General features: G+C 40.2%; 1 protein-coding gene across 1 annotated transcript in view; it reads right to left on the reverse strand.

Moving 5' to 3' along the window:
• Positions 1-293: 293 nt before the first annotated feature.
• The window catches only part of LOC141915289 (E3 ubiquitin-protein ligase HECTD1-like), a 29,790-nt gene continuing 5,724 nt past the window's right edge, over positions 294-24,359 (reverse strand). The window contains exons 7-42 of the mRNA XM_074806773.1: positions 23,949-24,124; positions 22,940-23,280; positions 19,307-19,436; positions 19,051-19,218; positions 18,503-18,728; positions 18,022-18,197; positions 17,541-17,705; positions 17,131-17,253; positions 16,702-16,845; positions 16,514-16,611; positions 14,477-14,588; positions 13,977-14,111; positions 13,736-13,878; positions 13,188-13,331; positions 13,012-13,092; positions 12,498-12,599; positions 12,227-12,390; positions 11,681-11,857; positions 11,123-11,325; positions 10,911-11,039; positions 10,296-10,734; positions 9,613-9,923; positions 9,086-9,242; positions 8,769-8,857; positions 8,566-8,696; positions 8,404-8,464; positions 7,510-7,741; positions 6,665-6,805; positions 6,273-6,352; positions 6,038-6,165; positions 5,758-5,959; positions 3,634-3,771; positions 2,668-3,188; positions 2,211-2,383; positions 1,843-1,993; positions 294-1,739 (exon numbers count right to left, since the gene is read on the reverse strand). Coding sequence (XP_074662874.1) covers positions 1,457-1,739; positions 1,843-1,993; positions 2,211-2,383; positions 2,668-3,188; positions 3,634-3,771; positions 5,758-5,959; positions 6,038-6,165; positions 6,273-6,352; positions 6,665-6,805; positions 7,510-7,741; positions 8,404-8,464; positions 8,566-8,696; positions 8,769-8,857; positions 9,086-9,242; positions 9,613-9,923; positions 10,296-10,734; positions 10,911-11,039; positions 11,123-11,325; positions 11,681-11,857; positions 12,227-12,390; positions 12,498-12,599; positions 13,012-13,092; positions 13,188-13,331; positions 13,736-13,878; positions 13,977-14,111; positions 14,477-14,588; positions 16,514-16,611; positions 16,702-16,845; positions 17,131-17,253; positions 17,541-17,705; positions 18,022-18,197; positions 18,503-18,728; positions 19,051-19,218; positions 19,307-19,436; positions 22,940-23,280; positions 23,949-24,124 — 6,374 coding nt within the window. The 3' untranslated portion in view covers positions 294-1,456. The remainder of the gene's footprint in view (positions 1,740-1,842; positions 1,994-2,210; positions 2,384-2,667; positions 3,189-3,633; positions 3,772-5,757; positions 5,960-6,037; positions 6,166-6,272; positions 6,353-6,664; positions 6,806-7,509; positions 7,742-8,403; positions 8,465-8,565; positions 8,697-8,768; positions 8,858-9,085; positions 9,243-9,612; positions 9,924-10,295; positions 10,735-10,910; positions 11,040-11,122; positions 11,326-11,680; positions 11,858-12,226; positions 12,391-12,497; positions 12,600-13,011; positions 13,093-13,187; positions 13,332-13,735; positions 13,879-13,976; positions 14,112-14,476; positions 14,589-16,513; positions 16,612-16,701; positions 16,846-17,130; positions 17,254-17,540; positions 17,706-18,021; positions 18,198-18,502; positions 18,729-19,050; positions 19,219-19,306; positions 19,437-22,939; positions 23,281-23,948; positions 24,125-24,359) is intronic.

The following is a 24,359-nucleotide window of genomic DNA, read 5'->3' on the forward strand; positions in this document are numbered from 1 at the left end:
AACCCTGTACATCCTCTGTTTGGCATCATGACCACTTTGCATCAGAGTCAGTAATTACTGGGTTCGAACCCAGGACCCCCCATGTACATCCTCTATTCGGCATCAGGACCACTTTGTATCAGAGTCAGTTCGAACCCGGGACACGCCATGTACATCCTCTATTTGGCATCAGGACCGCTCTGAATCAGTATCAGTAATTACTGGGTTCGAACCCGGGACACGCCATGTACATCCTCTTAGCCAGAGTCACTTGTTTTTTTAGAAGCAGATAAAACAGCTGGTTGTATACAGCAAAAGACAAGTGTTTATTATTGATTTGTTGTAAAGCTGTTTCACATGAAACACATTCTCTCTCACTCTATTTATATATCATAATTAATTATCAGATAACTGCAAATATTGCCTCAAATATAGATATTAATTAGCACGAGTTAATTGAGTAATTAATTACACGTCATTAATTATTCATAATTATGCTGTTTTAATTGATTCTACAAAGAAACAACGAGAATGAAATTCAATAATTATCTGAATACTTAATTCAGTATAAACAAAATATCAATTTATGGCTCATTCATTTGATACGTACGCAGTGTATACTGTAGGAAACATCGCTAAGTGGAGGGGCCCAGGGGGGTTGAAGGGGAGGGGCCAGGGGGTTTGAAGGGGAGGGGGCCCGGAGGGTTGAAGGGGAGGGGGCTGGGAGGGTTGAAGGGGAGGGGTCAGGGGGGTTGAAAAATTCAAATTCTACACATACATATTAAATGAATGATCCTTCAATTCAACCCATTAAAACAACGAAAACCGGTTTAAAATAAATATCATCTACAGATAGAAATAGAAACTCCTATTACTAGACTGGGTTTAAACCTGGGGTTAACTTACATCACACAGTCACTAGCTCATTTAGACATAGGTTTAATTTAATATCGGTGCTTATTAATGAAACATAAAAATTGTGTCTCGAGTGTTTATAGTTTCTGAATAGAATATATAAATATTGTTATAGTTAATTCTTTCAGGAAAAAAAACAACATTTTACAAAACGAAATACAGAAATATTGATGAGAGAACCTTCATTGAAGCAAAAAGAAATTCATACAAACTCATTTTAAATACAATGTTCTCACGATGATCTAAATACATCGTAAACAGGTACGCCGTAACTAGTATTAATACAATGTCACAAGTATGAATATATCGTAACTTGCATGAGCACAATGTAATAAGCATAATTATACATTGTAAGTAGTTACATCGTAACTATTACAAATACACAGTAACTAGAAGGTATACATTGTAACTAATTCAAATACGATGTTAACTAGTATGAATACAGCGTAACAGGTAAGAATACAATGTAACTAGTACGAATGCAATGTCACGAGTAAGATTACAATGTAACATTCTATCACAATTGATGTCACAGTTAAACACAGCAGTTATAAACGGTCGTTTAATTCAGATGAAATCCTTTCTCTTTAGTCGCTGCTAGTAATCTATTACGCATGATTTCTTCATTTGAATATTCAGGTAATTTAAGATAATGAACACATGTATTAACGGAAGGATAACTTCCATCTTTACCGTCAACCTTACGAACTATAGTTAAACGTGGGTGTAAGTTAGCGAGGCCACCTGGTGGTAACGATGAACAACCGGTAGTGAACTGTAAGAACGCTTTACGCTCGTCTCCTGACATGTTCACCAGTACATTCACAAACCTCTGGAATCCGGCGCTACAAATAAAATCAATTACAACATCAATATAATTATTCTGTTTTGATTTGAATTTGTTATAAACAGTAATCATAGTTACAGTTCTACGGACTCATTACTTACCTTTCTTTAGTGTAACCGAGTTTCGGTTCGGTGTAGTTGAGAATGTCGTCTCTAGTCCAGGAAGGAGCCTGATCGCCGCAAAGTTTCACTTGTAATTCACTTGGACTGAATGAATACAATTTCTCTAACGGGAAAACCAAATCAAACCCGGCTACAAAATAATACAATATTTATTTAACTACAATCAGAAGAATGTCGGTAAAAGGGTTGAAACAGCATCACCCAGTTCCACAATTCCACATTTAATATTTTATCTCTACAGTAGAACCTCGAACTGGGTCCTCGAGTTGAGATTTGACACGAATGAACAAGTGAACTGTGAATCCGGGATCCGACTGATGACTGTATAGATGAAGGGTCACACGTACCTTTGAATGAATCCATTTGTTTACGAATTCCAGAATTCAAACATAAACTCAAAACTAAATCGACATATTCTTCTATATTATCAATAGTTACTTCTTCATCTTCTCCGTTTGGTTTTAATTCGATTGAATCAAATCCATAAATTCTTGATGATGGATTGTATTGAAATGTTAACCTATAAATAAATACAACTTATAATTCATATGTGTTCAGTACAATCAGTATCCAGTAACATACGGTCATTATTCCAATCAAAACACAGGTCCTTATAGAACTAAAATGAACTTAGACTGGTCTTTAGTTGTTAAATTGGTTATAGAACCAGCAAGAGCTTAGACTGGTTCTACATCTAAGCCTTGACTGTGAAACTGAGCTCAATGTTGGCAGATCAATGTACAAATTTGTATTCTAAAGTCAAATATAGTAAGGCAGGAAATAAACGGAGCGTGAAATTCTTACCCGAGATCCTCTAATTTAACATATCCACCTCCGGATGGACTCTTCAGAGCCAAGTTGTTCAGATTCGCGCGTTTTTCCTGCTCTTTCAACGTTTCATCTTTGAGAATTTTCTGTTTCCTAGCGACGAGTTGTTTTAATTGACGAATGAACCGAGCGCGATGCGGGTTGATCACTTCGAAATCCTCGATTCCTAAAACTCCGGTAAACCACGGTTTAGAGAGATTGTTGGGTAAATCAGAGAGTAGTAGAGTCTCGCACGAATCACGTGGAATATGATCTAATTGATCGGTTATATGACGACCTACTTCACCGCGACACATCATCTTTAACATCGGACGTGATAGCGGTATATCGACTAGACGATTATCCTGGATCGATTTCGCTAGGAATATTCCTAACGTGTGGAATAAACGTTCGGCTGTCTCGATATCCGGAGAATCTTGAGGTAACGGAGCCGGAAATAATCCACCGATACGCTGTACGTAATAACCAGCAGGTTTTACACCGTGACCTATATCAACCTAAAACATACAATAAAACATAACCTGATTAAAATGGAAATACTCATTGTGACTCGAAACCGGTGACAACTTCAGTCATGAGACTAGAATTCTAAAATGGATCTATATCAACCTACAGCAATATATCGACCTATCATAATATCTAATGTCATTAGTAAATATAGTGAAACTCGCTGCCAGCTGCTGCTGCTGCCGCCGCTGCTGTCATTGTAGTTGTAAAGATGACTTACCCAAATAACCATTTACACCAAAGAACTTGATTTAGAAATACAAATTGGAACTCAAACATAGAGATAACTTTAGTAATATGATGACTAAACCAGTTTCACTGTATCATAGTTTAAACTGTTTGTAAAACAATCTAATGTCTAAATAAAACTGCCTCTGATTGGTCTATATGAGTAGTATTTAAGTGAACCGACCAATAAGAATGAAGGATACATACATCACGTTCAGTATCATTATGTTCGTCATCGTCACACAACCAAATCGCTAATTGTTTCTTCTGATATTCAGCAGCTAACAATGCATAGAATTCTAATGTAGGACCTAAACCAGTTCCTTCTTCATTTACAAACTCTATCTGTTATTGAATATAAATACAAACATCAATCATTGACAGAAAATAGAGAACCTTAATATCAACAGGATCATATAGGGCACTGTGCGTGTCTCTCCTGACTCCTACCTCTCTCCTACCTCTCCACACCTCTCCTGACTCCCCCACCTCTCTCTCCTCTCTCCCCCACCTCTCCTGACTCCCCCACCTCTCTCTCCTGACTCCCCCACCCCTCTCTCCTTCACCTCTCTCTCCTCTCTCCACACCTCTCTCTCCTCTCTCCCCCACCTCTCCACACCTCTCCTGACTCCCCCACCTCTCTCTCCTCTCTCCCCCACCTCTCTCTCCTGACTCCCCCACCTCTCTCTCCCCCACCTCTCCTCTCTCCCCCACCTCTCCACACCTCTCCTGACTCCCCCACCTCTCTCTCCTCTCTCCTTCACCTCTCCCCTCTCTCCTCTCTCCCACCTCTCTCTCCTCTCTCCCCCACCTCTCTCTCCTCTCTCCTCTCTCCACACCTCTCCTGACTCCCCCACCTCTCTCTCCTCTCTCCCCCACCTCTCTCTCCTCTCTCCCCCACCTCTCTCTCCTCTCTCCCCCACCTCTCTCTCCTCTCTCCCCCACCTCTCCACACCTCTCCTGACTCCCCCACCTCTCTCTCCTCTCTCCCCCACCTCTCTCTCCTCTCTCCCCCACCTCTCCACACCTCTCCTGACTCCCCCACCTCTCTCTCCTCTCTCCCCCACCTCTCTCTCCTCTCTCCCCCACCTCTCTCTCCTCTCTCCCCCACCTCTCCACACCTCTCCTGACTCCCCCACCTCTCTCTCCTCTCTCCCCCACCTCTCCTGACTCCCCCACCTCTCTCTCCTGACTCCCCCACCTCTCTCTCCTCTCTCCCACCTCTCTCTCCTCTCTCCCCACCTCTCCACACCTCTCCTGACTCCCCCACCTCTCTCTCCTCTCTCCTCTCTCCTTCACCTCTCTCTCCTCTCTCCTCTCTCCCCTCTCTCCTCTCTCCCCCACCTCTCTCTCCTCTCTCCCCCACCTCTCTCTCCTCTCTCCCCCACCTCTCCTGACTCCCCCACCTCTCTCTCCTCTCTCCTTCACCTCTCCCCTCTCTCCTCTCTCCCCCACCTCTCTCTCCTCTCTCCCCCACCTCTCCACACCTCTCCTGACTCCCCCACCCTCTCTCCTCTCTCCCCCACCTCTCTCTCCTCTCTCCTCTCTCCCCTCTCTCCTCACACTTTGTCTCTCTCTCCTCTCTCCTTCACCTCTCTCTCCTCTCTCCTCTCTCCCCTCTCTCCTCTCTCCCCCACCTCTCTCTCCTCTCTCCCCACCTCTCCACACCTCTCCTGACTCCCCCACCTCTCTCTCCTCTCTCCCCCACCTCTCTCTCCTCTCTCCCCCACCTCTCTCTCCTCTCTCCCCCACCTCTCCCCCACCTCTCTCTCCTCTCTCCCCCACCTCTCTCTCCTCTCTCCCCCACCTCTCCACACCTCTCCTGACTCCCCCACCTCTCTCTCCTCTCTCCTTCACCTCTCTCTCCTCTCTCCTCTCTCCCCTCTCTCCTCTCTCCCCCACCTCTCTCTCCTCTCTCCCCCACCTCTCCACACCTCTCCTGACTCCCCCCACCTCTCTCTCCTCTCTCCCCCACCTCTCTCTCCTCTCTCCTCTCTCCCCTCTCTCCTCACACTTTGTCTCTCTCTCCTCTCTCCTTCACCTCTCTCTCCTCTCTCCTCTCTCCCCTCTCTCCTCTCTCCCCCACCTCTCTCTCCTCTCTCCCCACCTCTCCACACCTCTCCTGACTCCCCCACCTCTCTCTCCTCTCTCCTCTCTCCTTCACCTCTCTCTCCTCTCTCCTCTCTCCCCTCTCTCCTCTCTCCCCCCACCTCTCTCTCCTCTCTCCCCACCTCTCCACACCTCTCCTGACTCCCCCACCTCTCCCTTTCCTCCCCCTCTCTCCCCCACCTCTCCCCTACCTCTGCACACCTCCTGTAAGTGAAGTCTTACCTCTAATATAGCTTTACGTTCAGCATGATGTTTCATTAAATTTACGCTCCAATCCAATAATTTATCACCGCGTGGAATTTTAACGCGTTCATGTTTCAATCGTCCGACTCGGAAATCATTAGCGTCGTCACGGTTACGAGAGGTCGGTCCTCTGTTGCGATCTAAAGCGGCGTCTCGTTTATTCTGTAACCAGACGATCGCTCTGTAACCAATGAAATACCGTTAATAAAAACATAACTATTAAAGAATAGGGTGAATTGTGACGGAAGCGCGGAGTTACCTGGAAGCTCCGTAAGCCGTTGTGTTGAAATAAAGAGATCGAGTTTCAAATGGGAACAACATCGGACACCATTTAGTGAGTTTCTCACACCAATCAGGCAAGGCACCGCTGGCTAATACTAATGGATCCTAAACAATTACAATACAAACATTATAGTTCAATAACATCATCACAATCAGTGGCGGCGGCTGCTGCTGCTGCCGCTGATCAATATAGAATATTGTATTTTACAAACCTGAATTTGTTGAACGAGTTTGTTTGTGATTTTCTTGCTGGAGAATTCTTCTGATTTTACGTTTGGCTGCGGAACTGATTCTGAATATAGTAATAATATACAATTAAAGGGTGTTTATAAAACCCCTTCCTCTGCATGGGTGAGGGGGTGTTTAAGATACCCTCTCCTGATGGGTGAGGGGGTGTTTTAGATACCCTCTCTCCTGATGGGTGAGGGGGTGTTTTAGATACCCTCTCTCCTGATGGGTGAGGGGGTGTTTTAGATACCCTCTCTCCTGATGGGTGAGGGGGTGTTTTAGATACCCTCTCTCCTGATGGGTGAGGGGTTGTTTTAGATACCCTCTCTCCTGATGGGTGTGTGTATGAAGCGCGGTAATGAAGTGTAGTTTTTACCTGTAAGTTTAGAAGGTCCACGTTCCATCGATATTGCATAGAGTAATTGACTTAATTGTAGTACGTCTTCTACACTACAGGCGGCGTCACCGAGGCATAAAGCATCGCTCTCACTGACTAACCGTTCTCGACCGGTTTTAACCGCATTCGGCAATGTCTGACATTTCAGGAAAATCCTACAAAACAGCAATAATAACACAAAACATGACACAAAACTGATTTTAAAACATTTACGATGAAAACAAGGGAGAAAAGTGAAAGAAAGAATAGAGGAGATTTTAGGAAAGTTTTCCAATTTCACACAAATCATAACGAACTAAAAGTATCCACAAACGTATTCAAGATTAACATAACACAGTAACAAATAGGGGGAGGAGGGGAGGGAGGGGAGGAGGGGAGGGAGGAGGGGAGGGAGGGGGGTTAAAAGGGAGCTGCTGCTGGTAAACATGCATTTCAGCTATTAGTGAAATAAAATAAACCTAAAATATAACTGACCACTGGTTTATACCATACATCTCTATATATATATATATATATATATATATATATATATATATATATATATATATATATATATATATATATATATATATATATATATATGCTACACTACACTACACTTCACTGCTACACTACACTACACTACACTGTACTATGGTATAGAGGTATACACTGAGTCTGGTATACAAGAGTTTGGTATCCGTTTATATATAATACTAATAGATATAGATATATATATATATACATCATAGAGTACACATAATATGAGCTAGTGAACCTGATCTAAAGTTCAACCATCTGCGTAGCTAGGTTTAAAACTAACTAGGTTTATAGGTCGTAGGTCGTGAGTTGACAGCTCATATTATCAGTATCAGTATATAGAGTAAGGCTAACCTGATAGGCAGCAACAAGTTGAGAACAATTATGAGTTTTACGGATATTTTTACTGCTTCCAATAAGTTTCCATCGACGTAGGAAAACGTGATCAGCGTTTTGTCGAATGAAATTAATTACATCAGATTTAGGCAGCTGTTCGGTGCCCAGGTGATCGTTAATGTAAGATGTCGACCAATATTCCTGTAATATCGCAGAAAAACTATTTCAGGAAATTCATCGAGTCAATTGTTTTATTAGTTGAACCAGTTGACAACTAACTTATCTAACCCTTCAGTGACTGACACCCAGCATCCAGTTCCACAACTTGGTTCAGTTTGAAGTTCATTCATGATATTTGTAACTGTGACACCGTGGAATGGATGCTGGTTTGTGTCTATCAGACATTCTTCATTAAATCTTTCCTTTGTTACCATTCTTAACTTCAGGGTAAAAGTCAATTTCTAATCAGATTCGTTTTGAAATAATTTCTAATCAGCATTAGACGAGAAAGCAAGCGACGTGGTACTTAAAGCAGACACTAGGGGGCGCTCAATACACAATCACAAACAAACATGAGAGACAGACAGTGAGAAAGATTTCTATTCATACAAGCCATGTATTAGTACTGTAGAATATATGCAATGAGGGTTTCATTCCTCACAGGAGAAAACAGGTTTCTCTCCCAGAGGCGGAGGGGTCACAGAGTTCATACTCCGGAGAGAGGGCAGACGGATTCAAATATGTAGGTCACTCGCTCCACAAACCGTGCCATGCAAAATAGTGAAGCTTTATAGTATTGAAGAGTACTCAAATTACACAACATTTCAGCATTAAATATTACTCAAATTTACTTGATTACTCACCCCTGAATATTCAGCCTCTAAAATCCTCTTTTCTTCGGGTTTCAATTCCTTATAAACAATTCTGAAATAAAGACGACAAAATCAATCGAAACGGTTTCTCCATTTTCACAAGCAATTTGAACTAAGAGTTAAGAAGGAGGAGAGAGATGATGAAATATTTACGTGTAAGTTGGTTCCCAGATCCGTTTCAATCTCTCAGATCGGCTGCTACTCGGTCCTTGTATCATTAACTGTTGCACGTATTTGAATATCGTATCGTGGCTGTCCTTTAGATAAATCTCTGAATCTGGCAACTGAAACATTAATTACAATCATTAAACAATGAACACATTAGAACAGATCGGAGGCTGATAAACTATACTTACTCCCGGTAATCCGGGTCCCTTCAGGAACAACGCTAGTCGAGGCTGATTAATGTTATCATCTTCAGGAGTACTAGTGGCGCCTTCTATACCTGAAATAATAGCCGTATATATTAGAATCACACATCAACGAGAATTGACTCTGGAGTCAGAGTTGCGTAAATCAGGGGCTGCAGTTGCTCAAAAATTGGTTTATGATAACCAGTGGATAAATACTGCAGTTACGATGAACTTTTAATTGTCGCTATGTCAACTATCCACTGGTTAACTCTAACCAACCATTGAGCGACTGGCCCGAGACTCAGGAGTGATTGACTGACCTGGTTGAGGTATTTCGAAGTCCTGCGTCTGCGGTACATTAGTACGTCCTGGTCTCGGGTCGAACGCAGGAATTAAAGCTGAAAATTGACGTTTTAAAACGAACTCATCGTCCCACGTTCTCCTTCTTCCTCCTTGAACGTCATATTCTTCCTCCTCCTGCATAAAACATAAATTCTAAACATATTTAATAGAAAACCCTTAAAACGGACTGATTCACTCTAAAACATAGATAATCAACTACAGAAGACCCTGTGTGTCATAGTTCTGAACTGACAGTTCCACAAATCTCACGAGAAATTTGAGTTAAAACATTGTATTCACAAATATCTTACAGTTACAAAGACAATATTTCAATATTTTGCAGATTACAATTGATGAATGATATATTTTCATTTTTCTGTTGTTGAGCTTCAGTTAAAATCTTGATACGTTAGAATTAATTTATCCACCGTCAATTGTGAGATCACATCAGTTGGGCAATTCCAAATGAGTAACCACGACGATAACTGACACAATTCAAACTTACAATTCCGTCCTCATATTCATCATCATCTTCATTTTCATCGTCGATGTCATCATCGTCATCGTCCGGGTCGGGTAATTCATCCTCTAATTCAGCGAGTAAACTGGTAGCTCGACACGTTTCTAGGAAGTCGTTATCGCTCTCACTGGACGTCGATGTTAAACTCATTGTTAAAGCCTGACTCAATGAAGTCACGTTCCCGACTGCGTTTGATGATGTTAATGTATTCGATGTTCCCGATGAATTACTACACGTCAGGTTCGGGTAACTTTGAGCTTGACTTAATAAATTACTTCCTGAAAGACATAACCCGCCTAAAACAACGGTAATATTAAACATGTAGTTTATCTGTCCATCCTGATGAGGTGGGGGTCCTAGGATCCAGTTTCTATAGTTGTCCCTTCAGTTTAAATCTGTTCATTTGCTTTATTTTGACACAATTGTTTTCCCTGTTTCTCTTCACATCCTGTTGGGGGAGGGGGAGTCAGAATGTAGCATTGAAACAGAACCCCGTCTAATAGGGTTAGATCATCTTTTGAAGTTTTTAAATCATCAATAAAACATAATCTATCCACGGAATTCTATCATAACTGATTGTATTTCTATTGTGTCAAGAGAATAGAACTATCAGAGTTAAGAGCAAATGTTTGATGATATATTGATATAGAAATGAAATAATGACTTACTGTTTGAATTAGCTGCTAAAGCTAACCTCGCTAAACTGCTCATATTACTGCTTCTAGTCATATTGTTATTACCACGATTTCTGCGTAGAACAGCAGAGAACGATTCTAACAAACTGACCGTCTGCTCCGTGCTGCTCGGGAGGTTCGGAACGCTGACGCTCATCGGATTAGTCGGAGAGGTTCTCGTAGGTCCGTCTGCCGACGCTTTCTTAGCGTCTGCCGCTGTAGCTTTCATCGTTACTTCTTTATTGACAACGTTATTAACCGATTGTTGTACAGGAGCGCCACCTACAGCTCCTTCCTCAGTACCGTCCTCGCTGCAGTGTACGACGACCGCTTCTAGAAGATTCTCAGAAATATCTTCAGAATCAACGCGTACTTTAACGGTAGAATTCTCATTGACTAAACTCAATACATTCTCAGCAACACTACGAGCCGCCTGTAATCAGAGAACAACTCAGTGAGTGAGGGAACAGGGGAATGGAGAGGTGCAGGGAGTGGAGAGGGAGCAGGGAAATGGAGTGGGAGAGGGGTGTGGAAGGGGAGAAGGGAAATAGAGTGGGAGAGGGGTGTGGAAGGGGAGCAGGGAGTGGAGGGAGAGGAATGAAAACTTACAGCTTTAACGTGAGCTGTCAGATTCTCAGCAGACGCTGCTTGTTCAGTACTGGATACAGAAACCTTTGATTCAGAAACATCGCTTAAACTCGGAGTTGAATTACTCTTACGACTTGTCAGAGAACTCGACTAAAATAAACAAATCAATCAAATCAATCGATCAATCAATCAATCGGTGATCAATTGAGGAGCGAGCGGTCTTTACTACTTACTCGTTTAGCCGGTTCAGCACCAGGTGGCGCGTTATTAGACGATGATTTTTTATTCACGGTCACCACGGTGATATCTTTAACGACCGATTGTTGAACTAGTTTATCGGGATCGTGAGACGCAGCGAGTTGTAAATCATATTTGCCTTCAGCTCCGATACGATACGAGTTTGAACCACCGGAATCCCACGTCACATCAATCCAACCTGATCAACAGCAGACGGATATTAATTTGTGGAGAATAAGAGAAATATTCCTGGACTCACAGTTCTCAAGTTAGAATACTGAACTAAACTTAACCGACAACCCTGTGGAACTTAGAGTTTAAGACTAAAACCATCTTGGCTCTATAGCTAATCTAACAACTAAAGACCAGTCTTAAGGTTTAGGACTTAAGTCACAAATGTACAAATGGGTCCTGGCCTCACTCTTTACTTAGTATAATTTAATTTCCAATCGTTTCATTAATTCACAACTGTGGAACTGGGTTCCGAACTGTGGAACTGGGATCTGAAGTTTAATTTTCTCTGAAATCATTTTGATTGAAATAGTTTCACATACCATTGTGTAATTCACCGGTAACTGTACCCTCACCGGGTGGTATACCATCCTGATCGCGCCATTTCCAATCCATACCACGTACAACCCGAGCACCCGGTACCATCTGTTTTAACACCTGAGTTCTCAACAATCGACGTTGTTTACGCAGATTTGCTTCGGCTTCTTTCGCTGCTTTACCTTAAATACGTGAGAGAGAGATGAGAGTGAGCAGAGAGTGTGAGCAGAGAGCAGGGGAGAGGAGAGTGAGGGGAGAGAGAGGAGAGTGAGGGGAGCGGAGAGAGGGAGGAGAAAGAGAGGGGAGAGAGACGGGAGAGAGGGAGAGAGAGGGGGAGGGAGGGAGAGATGAGAGTGAGCAGAGAGAGGGGAGAGGAAGAGTGAGGGGAGCAGAGAGGGGGAGAGAGGGGAGGGAGACAGCAGGAGGAGAGGAGAGCAGGGGGAGAGAGGAGAGTGGGCAGAGGGAGAGAGGAGAGGGGGGAGAGGGGAGAGAGGAGAGAAAGGAGGGGTAGGAGAGAGTGAAAGCATAAGGTTGATAAGGGTCGCACGTACCTATATCATCACATACACCAGTAACAGTTCCATAAATCTCAAACCCAGATAATGATAAATAATGCGTCTGCCCGCTGGCGTTCTTTCCTGTCTGTTGTAATCTGATATGTCTCCAACCTTGTTTCTCATCAGAGGGCGCTTCAATCGGCCACGATGCAGTCGAACTATAAACAGATGAATCAAACATTGAAATCATTCATTAACTAATAACATAACAATATCAATGGGGAGAGGGGGTTGATTCATGGAGGGGGAGGGGGTTTATTCATACCCAGGTTCATTTAGTGATGTATCATCTACATGATTATATAAACTCAACCACGTCTGTCCATCTTTAGACACTTGAAATTGCCAATTTCTTAAAGCTGAACGACTGCAAATAAGAGAAATAATGATCGTGTTTATAAAAGCTGAATAAATGATTAATTGTACAAGTTGTCTTGTAGAGGTGCCGTGGTAGTACTGGTAACCAATCTCTACAAGATTTTCTTCATCGTGAAAACTTAACAGTGCTGCCATTGATTGATTGATATGCAGGGCTGCCAACCTCTGAAATGTACTATTAGTAACAAATTGAATTATTTTCAGTAACATTTCATTGAAATATGAAAGAAAATGTTCAAATTAATCAGTAATCAACAGTAAGACCCTCAGTAACATCTCTCATATTCCTGTATGCATCAAACAAATCTAATCAGTATTTTTCATCATAAAAGAGTAACAAATACTGAAAATCAATAACAGTTGGCAGCTCTGGATGTACGTAATGAGTTAGTGATGCTCACCTGCCATATCCTCGAGCATGTCTGAGAGTATATGACGTGGGTATTACCCATAATCCTAAATCAATAGCAAACCACGCTTTCCTAAAATAACATAAAACAAACATACTTCAATCTAACAGCCCTTAAAATCAGATGATATTTTGAAATTTGAATTTGAACTGTTATAACTGACTTACTTGTCGTCGTTAGTATGACAGTTAAGAGCAGACGTCTCGCGACTCAGTATATCATCTAAACGACCGTATGGTAAATTACGACCTTCCGATGACGATACGACTACTAAACCATATTGAGCTGGATTCACCCATTCAAACGCACTTCTATAACATATATACATATATACAGTCAGTGAAAGAGAGAGGGGAGAGGAGAGGGAGCGGGGAGGGAGGAGAGAGGGGAGGGAGGATAGGGGAGAGGAGAGGGAGAGGAGGGAGAATAGGGGAGAGGAGGGAGAGGAGGTAGGAGAGCCGGGGAGAGAGGAGAGGGGAGGGAGGAGAGAGGGGAGGGGGAGATGGAGAGAATCAAAAAAATATCTACCATCAAAATGAAGATTATCAATCAGAATTTATAGTCTGTTCTTGTTGTCTGAATATATTGACTGTTTTAATTTATGGCTAGTCTCAACAGATGAGAATCAAGCAACTAATGTGGAACACACTGGTGGAACACACCGTGGAACACACTATAGAGAGGGGACGGATGAGGGCAGGGGTAAAACACGTACCTGGCATTCGTTCCGATCCAATAAATAATTCCATTCTCGTCGAAGTCTCGTTGATGATTGAATTTCAGATGAATATTTGATTCTTTCAGTCGTTTTACAAAATTAATCGTGTTACGTTCAAAATCATACCATTGCTTAGCAACCTATAACAATACAATACGTTATTGATCTCTGAAAGCAGACGGATGCAGCCAGACGGACGCAGCCAGACGGATATTTAATGATTGATTCTTTTACTCACCATTTTGAGTAAATATCTCTCGAGAGCTCCGACTGTAGTCAGTGGCTCCATCTTTAGGTTACGACCAGATCTATCGATGAGTGATGTTTCACCGGACGACCGTTGCAGACGGAAACGCAATCGACGAGTTAATATCTAACAACAATACAATAAATAACGGTCGTGTATCAGGTGCATAGTCACGGAAATTCAATACTTGTGTTCATACTATTTACATCAATCTAGTTTTTGTAAAATTTTCATCGAGAGAGATGAAAATTCAACACAGTTTTCATCAAATATTCAATCAGTTTTTTAATTGTGAGTCAATGGACAACTGATTATGTGAAGAACCAAGACTTTGTAAAAAATCTAAGGAGTTTCAAGGAATTCTAGAGTAGTTTCTCAAGTTTAGGGGAGATTAAAGGTCATTGAAAAAAATCCGTCAACCGAAAGGAGTTTTCAAGGAATCAAGGAGTAGATGATCCTAGTATGAACTGGGAATACAGATAAATACAGACCTGTAATCCATATCCAGATCCTGACGTATCGTAGGAAAACACAGGCAGTTTCTCAATAGATTCTAAAACTGATATCAGTTTCCTGATAAACGCTACAAACGGACTCGTAGATCTAAAAATAGAAATAATACCACGGTTTGAGAGCCTGTAGATAATTACTGTAGCATTCAAACCACGGTTTGAGAGCCTGTAGATAATTACTGTAGTTATCAAACCACGGTTTGAGAGCCTGTAGATAATTACTGTAGTATTCAAACCACGGTTTGAGAGCCTGTAGATAATTACTGCAGTATTCAAACCACGGTTTGAGAGCCTGTAGATAATTACTGTAGCATTCAAACCATGGTTTGAGAGCCTGTAGATAATTACTGTGGTATTCAAACCACGGTTTGAGAGCCTGTAGATAATTACTGTGGTATTCAAACCACGGTTTGAGAGCCTGTAGATAATTACTGTAGTATTCAAACCACGGTTTGAGAGCCTGTAGATAATTACTGCGGTATTCAAACCACGGTTTGAGAGCCTGTAGATAATTACTGTAGTATTCAAACCACGGTTTGAGAGCCTGTAGATAATTACTGCGGTATTCAAACCACGGTTTGAGAGCCTGTAGATAATTACTGTAGCATTCAAACCACGGTTTGAGAGCCTGTAGATAATTACTGTAGTATTCAAACCACGGTTTGAGAGCCTGTAGATAATTACTGTAGCATTCAAACCACGGTTTGAGAGCCTGTAGATAATTACTGCAGTATTCAAACCACGGTTTGAGAGCCTGTAGATAATTACTGTAGTATTCAAACCACGGTTTGAGAGCCTGTAGATAATTACTGTAGTAATCAAACCACGGTTTGAGAGCCTGTAGATAATTACTGTAGTATTCAAACCACGGTTTGAGAGCCTGTAGATAATTACTGTAGTATTCAAACCACGGTTTGAGAGCCTGTAGATAATTACTGTAGTATTCAAACCACGGTTTGAGAGCCTGTAGATAATTACTGTAGTATTCAAACCACGGTTTGAGAGCCTGTAGATAATTACTGTAGTATTCAAACCACGGTTTGAGAGCCTGTAGATAATTACTGTAGTATTCAAACCACGGTTTGAGAGCCTGTAGATAATTACTGCAGTATTCAAACCACGGTTTGAGAGCCTGTAGATAATTACTGTAGTATTCAAACCACGGTTTGAGAGCCTGTAGATAATTACTGCAGTATTCAAACCACGGTTTGAGAGCCTGTAGATAATTACTGTAGTATTCAAACCACGGTTTGAGAGCCTGTAGATAATTACTGTAGTATTCAAACCACGGTTTGAGAGCCTGTAGATAATTACTGTAGTATTCAAACCACGGTTTGAGAGCCTGTAGATAATTACTGCAGTATTCAAACCACGGTTTGAGAGCCTGTAGATAATTACTGTAGTAATCAAACCACGGTTTGAGAGCCTGTAGATAATTACTGTAGTATTCAAACCACGGTTTGAGAGCCTGTAGATAATTACTGTAGTATTCAAACCACGGTTTGAGAGCCTGTAGATAATTACTGTAGTATTCAAACCACGGTTTGAGAGCCTGTAGATAATTACTGTAGTATTCAAACCACGGTTTGAGAGCCTGTAGATAATTACTGTAGTATTCAAACCACGGTTTGAGAGCCTGTAGATAATTACTGTAGTATTCAAACCACGGTTTGAGAGCCTGTAGATAATTACTGCAGTATTCAAACCACGGTTTGAGAGCCTGTAGATAATTACTGCAGTATTCAAACCACGGTTTGAGAGCCTGTAGATAATTACTGTAGTTATCAAACCACGGTTTGAGAGCCTGTAGATAATTACTGCAGTATTTAAACCACGGTTTGAGAGCCTGTAGATAATTACTGCAGTATTCAAACCACGGTTTGAGAGCCTGTAGATAATTACTGTAGTAATCAAACCACGGTTTGAGAGCCTGTAGATAATTACTGTAGTAATCAAACCACGGTTTGAGAGCCTGTAGATAATTACTGTAGAATTCAAACCATGGTTAAGACTTACTCATCATCGTGCTCGGCGCCGGTAAATGCACATTTAAACACATTGATTCTTTCTTGTACTAAACGCGTTGTTTCTGTGTCGTTCATAGCTTCATTATTCTAAATAAACACGAGCAAAATAGTTTACACAAAATATCCACACAAACAGGGAGATATTCCCGCTACACAGGTTACTATTCATGTACTCACGTAATCAAGGCAGTTGAGCATAGCTTGTACTAAACCACTACTATGTAACTCATAAGCTGAGATCATCTGTTCGTCTTTTAATAAATATGTGAATTCATTAAGAGCGTTGTTTAATTCATCTTTCCATTCGGGTTCTTCATCGGTCTACAATATATATAATTATACAGCGTGAATACATTGAAGTGTTATCACAGTAGAATGAAAGGGGATTCACCTCAACATCTCAATCACTTATACTTAGTTAATTCAATTAGAAATATAAATATAGAGATGACTTCAGTAATATGATAACCCCATTCAACTCCCATCTCTGACCAAATTCTGAGGTATATTTGAAACCAGATTTAAACCATTTGAAATGAACTGATTTCAACTGCTAGGAGTAAAACTGAACTGAGGGCGAACAGCGTGGCAGAGATTAATAATTACCTGTAGTTCGATAGCTGATTCCATACGTTGCACGATACTACATAGTTTAGCTACCACCCCTCTCGGAGTGGCCTGTGCCACTTTGAAATGATCATCGTATAATTCACGCGCCAAAACTTTTATCTACAACAGATATATTCAGTACAGGTTATCAGATATCACAGACAAGCACGGCCGGTTTTATAAAGTGACTTCAATTAAAATGTGTTAGTCACGATAAGACAACGTTAGGCCTCAAGGTTCTAAAAACCATGATTCAGAATATTCATGTATTTCACCGGTTCAGGGTCAAATCATGAATTCTCTTTCAGATACAGGAAAATGAGTCGACAATTGACTTCACTAAAACTAGTTTAATATTCTCAATATTATTCTTGTTTGAAGAGTTGAATCAGTTTTAGTATATTTACCTTCTGTCGAACTGCCTCCACTTTAGATCGGTATTTTTTACTTCGTTTACCCGTCCAGCCGGGAGCGAAATCACTTCCTAGCGACGTCTCTGCCGTAAACGAGTGCTTCGTCCCTCGATTCGATTCAAATATAAAACCCGGTAAATCTTCACGTAGTATCGTCGCCTAGCAACAAATAACAATATAGTTATAACATGCACAATAACAATTGACGACTAATTTCAGGATCCAGTTCAGCAGGGAAATAAAACATTAATGTACTCATCATATTCAATCATTTATTTGAAGATTTGGTCTAAAATGAGAACAGGGTCCGCTGTTGTAAACCAGTGGATAGTTGACATAGTGACAATTAAAACTTGTTACTATGGTGTTTATCTACCAGTTAACTTAACCAACTTTTAAGCGACTGCAGCTCCAGAAATTTTAGTTAAATCATTCTGTTGAACTGGTGGCAGGTGTGATGTAGTGTTGAACTTACTTGTTGTCCATCAGAGTTGTGAATTACGAGTTCTGATGGTTTTTTACAGGATATCGACCAATTACCGACCGTTATTCTAGACGGACTCATTCCGGATAAAACCGGTTGACTCAACATTCCTGTTCGAACTTGATTTCGAGCTCGCTGTAATTTCTCCAAGAATTCACCGCGATTTTCTGTAATATTCAATCAACTCTAAATCAACATTTATTCACGATTAATTTTCTGAAATTCACAAGTCACTTTAAGAGGATATTATTAATGGGTTGAGGGTGTGTCTCATCTCGAGTAAGGGTCGAGAAACCAGAGAAAACCTTCAACCAAGAAACTAAAACCCTAACCAGGTTTCGAACCCATGAAACCTGGATTGGTGAGAGACCAGTCACTGACCAGTGAGGCCAGTATAAAACTGACCAGTGAGGCCAGTATGACACTGACTAGTGAAGCCACTATGAGCCTCACTCTACTGTAAGTATCTTACCTGAACTATCAGATCCACCTTCAGGACTTCCACTAGAATACATCGTAGCTAGTTTACCGTCTAATATAAAACGGAACCAACCGTTGGAGCCGTTAGATAATTCTAAAGCAGCCGCGTCACTCCAGATATATAAACAATCTCTTCCTCGGGCTATACACCAATCCTTCCAGTTGTACGGTTTACCTTGTAATATCTCTTTAGCATCTTCTACACTCGTCTCTTCATTCTGTTATAACAAAACATTCAATTACTGATTATATACAGTTCATTTAGATAAACCCAGTCCTAGTTAAATAACCAGTTCAATGGTTGCTCAATTCACGCACAGATCCAGCAGCCAGATAGGACTTAACACATGAAATCTGGCTGCAAGGATAGTTTTATGAATTTGTATATCTGATTAAAGCTACTCTGCAGATACAAATTATCAGAAACAGTTTCCTACATCGTCCAGTTTTCTTTGGAAAAATTTCAGCAAATCTTTTTTTTTCAAATCTATAAGATTGATCAGTTATTTCTATGTATCAGAAACTTGTTCAACTAAATACCTTATCATCAGATCGCGTAGAGTCATCGTCATCTATACCGGGTCCGGCTAAAGCCATCACTTTATCAAATACACCTAACCTCGCAAAGTGTTCCAAAAATACATCGCGAGCTTTTGATATGAGATCCTGAATGACCTGTAGAGCCGTTAAATGTCCGTCTTCATCCTCCTTAAATAAACAATAAACTCCAGATACTCCTAGAGTAGAGACAAACAGTTGTAATCGGAGATTAAAGTACAGCGGGAGTATATTTTACCTCATGATCGAGAACCATAGCGAGAACCTCGGCTAATAACGACGCGTAATTTGGCTGCGAACATAATTCAATAAGTACCGAATCACTGGCGTAATGAATCATCTTCTTAATCAATGATAAACTAGCTCTCCTGGAAAATATAAACTCATGGGCTCAATAAACTAGCTCTCCTGAAAAATATAAACTCATGGGCTGAATAAACTAGCTCTCCTGAAAAATATAAACTCATGGGGCTCGATAAACTAGCTCTCCTAAAAAATATAAACTCATGGGCTCAATAAACTAGCTCTCCTGAAAAATATAAACTCATGGGCTCAATAAACTAGCTCTCCTAAAAAATATAAACTCATGGGCTCAATAAACTAGCTCTCCTAAAAAATATAAACTCATGGGCTCAATAAACTAGCTCTCCTAAAAAATATAAACTCATGGGCTCAATAAACTAGCTCTCCTAAAAAATATAAACTCATGGGGCTCGATAAACTAGCTCTCCTGAAAAATATAAACTCATGGGCTCAATAAACTAGCTCTCCTGAAAAATATAAACTCATGGGCTCAATAAACTAGCTCTCCTAAAAATATAAACTCATGGGCTCAATAAACTAGCTCTCCTAAAAATATAAACTCATGGGGCTCGATAAACTAGCTCTCCTGAAAAATATAAACTCATGGGCTCAATAAACTAGCTCTCCTGAAAAATATAAACTCATGGGCTCGATAAACTAGCTCTCCTAAAAAATATAAACTCATGGGCTCAATAAACTAGCTCTCCTGAAAAATATAAACTCATGGGCTCAATAAAATAGCTCTCCTGAAAAATATAAACTCATGGGCTCAATAAACTAGCTCTCCTAAAAAATATAAACTCATGGGCTCGATAAACTAGCTCTCCTAAAAAATATAAACTCATGGGCTCAATAAACTAGCTCTCCTGAAAAATATAAACTCATGGGCTCAATTAACTAGCTCTCCTGAAAAATATAAACTCATGGGCTCAATAAACTAGCTCTCCTGGAAAATATAAACTCATGGGCTCAATAAACTAGCTCTCCTAAAAATATAAACTCATGGGCTCAATAAACTAGCTCTCCTAAAAATATAAACTCATGGGCTCAATAAACTAGCTCTCCTGAAAAATATAAACTCATGGGCTCAATAAACTAGCTCTCCTAAAAAATATAAACTCATGGGGCTCAATAAACTAGCTCTCCTGAAAAATATAAACTCATGGGCTCAATAAACTAGCTCTCCTAAAAAATATAAACTCATGGGGCTCAATAAACTAGCTCTCCTGAAAAATATAAACTCATGGGGCTCGATAAACTAGCTCTCCTAAAAAATATAAACTCATGGGGCTCAATAAACTAGCTCTCCTGAAAAATATAAACTCATGGGCTCAATAAACTAGCTCTCCTAAAAAATATAAACTCATGGGGCTCAATAAACTAGCTCTCCTGAAAAATATAAACTCATGGGCTCAATAAACTAGCTCTCCTAAAAAATATAAACTCATGGGGCTCAATAAACTAGCTCTCCTGAAAAATATACACTCATGGGGCTCGATAAACTAGCTCTCCTAAAAAATATAAACTCATGGGGCTCAATAAACTAGCTCTCCTGAAAAATATAAACTCATGGGCTCAATAAACTAGCTCTCCTAAAAAATAATAACTCATGGGGCTCAATAAACTAGCTCTCCTGAAAAATATAAACTCATGGGGCTCGATAAACTAGCTCTCCTAAAAAATATAAACTCATGGGGCTCAATAAACTAGCTCTCCTGAAAAATATAAACTCATGGGGCTCGATAAACTAGCTCTCCTAAAAAATATAAACTCATGGGGCTCAATAAACTAGCTCTCCTGAAAAATATAAACTCATGGGGCTCAATAAACTAGCTCTCCTGAAAAATATAAACTCATGGGGCTCGATAAACTAGCTCTCCTGAAAAATATAAACTCATGGGGCTCGATAAACTAGCTCTCCTGAAAAATATAAACTCATGGAGCTCGATAAACTAGCTCTCCTGAAAAATATAAACTCATGGGGCTCGATAAACTAGCTCTCCTGAAAAATATAAACTCATGGGGCTCGATAAACTAGCTCTCCTGAAAAATATAAACTCATGGGGCTCGATAAACTAGCTCTCCTGAAAAATATAAACTCATGGGGCTCGATAAACTAGCTCTCCTGAAAAATATAAACTCATGGGCTCAATAAACTAGCTCTCCTAAAAAATATAAACTCATGGGGCTCAATAAACTAGCTCTCCTGAAAAATATAAACTCATGGGGCTCGATAAACTAGCTCTCCTAAAAAATATAAACTCATGGGGCTCAATAAACTAGCTCTCCTGAAAAATATAAACTCATGGGCTCAATAAACTAGCTCTCCTAAAAAATATAAACTCATGGGGCTCAATAAACTAGCTCTCCTGAAAAATATAAACTCATGGGGCTCGATAAACTAGCTCTCCTGAAAAATATAAACTCATGGGGCTCGATAAACTAGCTCTCCTGAAAAATATAAACTCATGGAGCTCGATAAACTAGCTCTCCTGAAAAATATAAACTCATGGGGCTCAATAAACTAGCTCTCCTGAAAAATATAAACTCATGGGGCTCGATAAACTAGCTCTCCTGAAAAATATAAACTCATGGGGCTCGATAAACTAGCTCTCCTGAAAAATATAAACTCATGGGGCTCGATAAACTAGCTCTCCTGAAAAATATAAACTCATGGGCTCAATAAACTAGCTCTCCTAAAAAATATAAACTCATGGGGCTCGATAAACTAGCTCTCCTGAAAAATATAAACTCATGGGGCTCGATAAACTAGCTCTCCTAAAAAATATAAACTCATGGGGCTCAATAAACTAGCTCTCCTGAAAAATATAAACTCATGGGCTCGATAAACTAGCTCTCCTAAAAAATATAAACTCATGGGGCTCAATAAACTAGCTCTCCTGAAAAATATAAACTCATGGGGCTCGATAAACTAGCTCTCCTAAAAAATATAAACTCATGGGGCTCAATAAACTAGCTCTCCTGAAAAATATAAACTCATGGGGCTCGATAAACTAGCTCTCCTGAAAAATATAAACTCATGGGGCTCAATAAACTAGCTCTCCTGAAAAATATAAACTCATGGGGCTCGATAAACTAGCTCTCCTGAAAAATATAAACTCATGGGGCTCAATAAACTAGCTCTCCTGAAAAATATAAACTCATGGGGCTCGATAAACTAGCTCTCCTGAAAAATATAAACTCATGGGGCTCGATAAACTAGCTCTCCTGAAAAATATAAACTCATGGGGCTCGATAAACTAGCTCTCCTGAAAAATATAAACTCATGGAGCTCGATAAACTAGCTCTCCTGAAAAATATAAACTCATGGGGCTCAATAAACTAGCTCTCCTGAAAAATATAAACTCATGGGGCTCGATAAACTAGCTCTCCTGAAAAATATAAACTCATGGGGCTCGATAAACTAGCTCTCCTGAAAAATATAAACTCATGGGGCTCGATAAACTAGCTCTCCTGAAAAATATAAACTCATGGGCTCAATAAACTAGCTCTCAGACAAGAAATAATCAAATTTGATGATGTTGAGTTTGTGAGTATAAATACTGACCTGACTGAAGGTAACATTGTACTCTGATAAACACTTGTAAACTGCGGTAGTAAAGTCAATAAATATCGCGGAGCCATTTCTGGGTCTCCTTTAGGTTCGTCCGGTTCTATTTCTATTTCTGGTTGTTGAGGTTTTTTCTCCTCAGTAGGTGTCGCTACCGTCGCGTTGTTATCACTATTTGTAGGTTCTCTATTCGGGACTGCAACCATCCATTCTCCCGGTGATTGTAGAATCTGAATGACCTCTCTGTGACCTTCGTCTCCTCGTTCCCGGGCTTTATCTAACGGAGTCTTACCATCTTCATCTCGTAAATCGGGATTAGCTCCGTATCTTAGCAACGTCTATAACAATACATATTACAATTTGAATATTGAGTGTGATTTAGACCAGAAAGCCTGATGGTTCTAGGGGACTGAGGGTTCTAGGCGACTGATGGTTCAGGGAGGGGACTGAGGGTTCAGGCTACAGTGTAATAAAATCAACGTAGTGCTTATATTTTCAGGTAACCAAAAAACACGTATAGATATAAATATACTGTACTAAAAATACTATCATCACAGACTGGTTTTAATGATTTATTTATGATGTCGCATTGTGTGTATTACTCATAGTAACAGCAGGAATACACGCGTGTCATATAAACACACACATTCTCAACATCTGTTCTATATTTACTACTTAACTAATCGCAATAGATATCAGACCCTGTACTCGTATCATTGACCTTATCAGCCTGTAACCTGCAGCCCCCTATATCAGTCATTCAGTATTTCACCCGAGACTTTTTTATCAAAATTGAACTACAAACACCAGACTTATGATATTTTATACCAGACATTTTTAACAATACATTAGACTTGATCAGCAAAATTTCAAAAACTGATCGTTCCACATTTGACACAACAACTAAATATGTGAGGTGTGCGGGATGTCTAACGTAATTATAAATAGCTGGATTATGAGTCGAAATGAATGCTGATCTTTATTATAGAATGAATATTTTCAGTACCTTTACAATCTGTGGACGACCGAAGCAGGCTGCGTAGTGTAAAGATGAAGATCTCAAACCTCTGTTTACATCAGCCGAACGCTCGCATAGAAATTCAACCATCTCTTGAGTTCCGAAAGCTGACGCCCAATTCAACAACGTCTGACCGACATCATCCATAAAATTCACATCAAATCCTTCAATTTATCAAAATAAATACGTAATTTAACAATAATATTTCCATCATCTGCTTGAGGCATCAATGAAATGAATTCAGTTACACAAATCTTAAGTTAGACATTTCCTAAGCTTCAACTGAGGAGTCAAATATCAATTTTAGAACTGACTCCCACATAAGGGGTCTTAACTCATTAACTAATTTCATTTTCAATCTTCTCAGTTTTCAATTATTGTGATAATTTCTACAATTTT

This window comes from Tubulanus polymorphus, chromosome 1, assembly GCF_964204645.1.
Source record: "Tubulanus polymorphus chromosome 1, tnTubPoly1.2, whole genome shotgun sequence".
In the NCBI taxonomy this organism is placed as follows: Eukaryota; Metazoa; Nemertea; class Palaeonemertea; order Tubulaniformes; family Tubulanidae; genus Tubulanus; species Tubulanus polymorphus.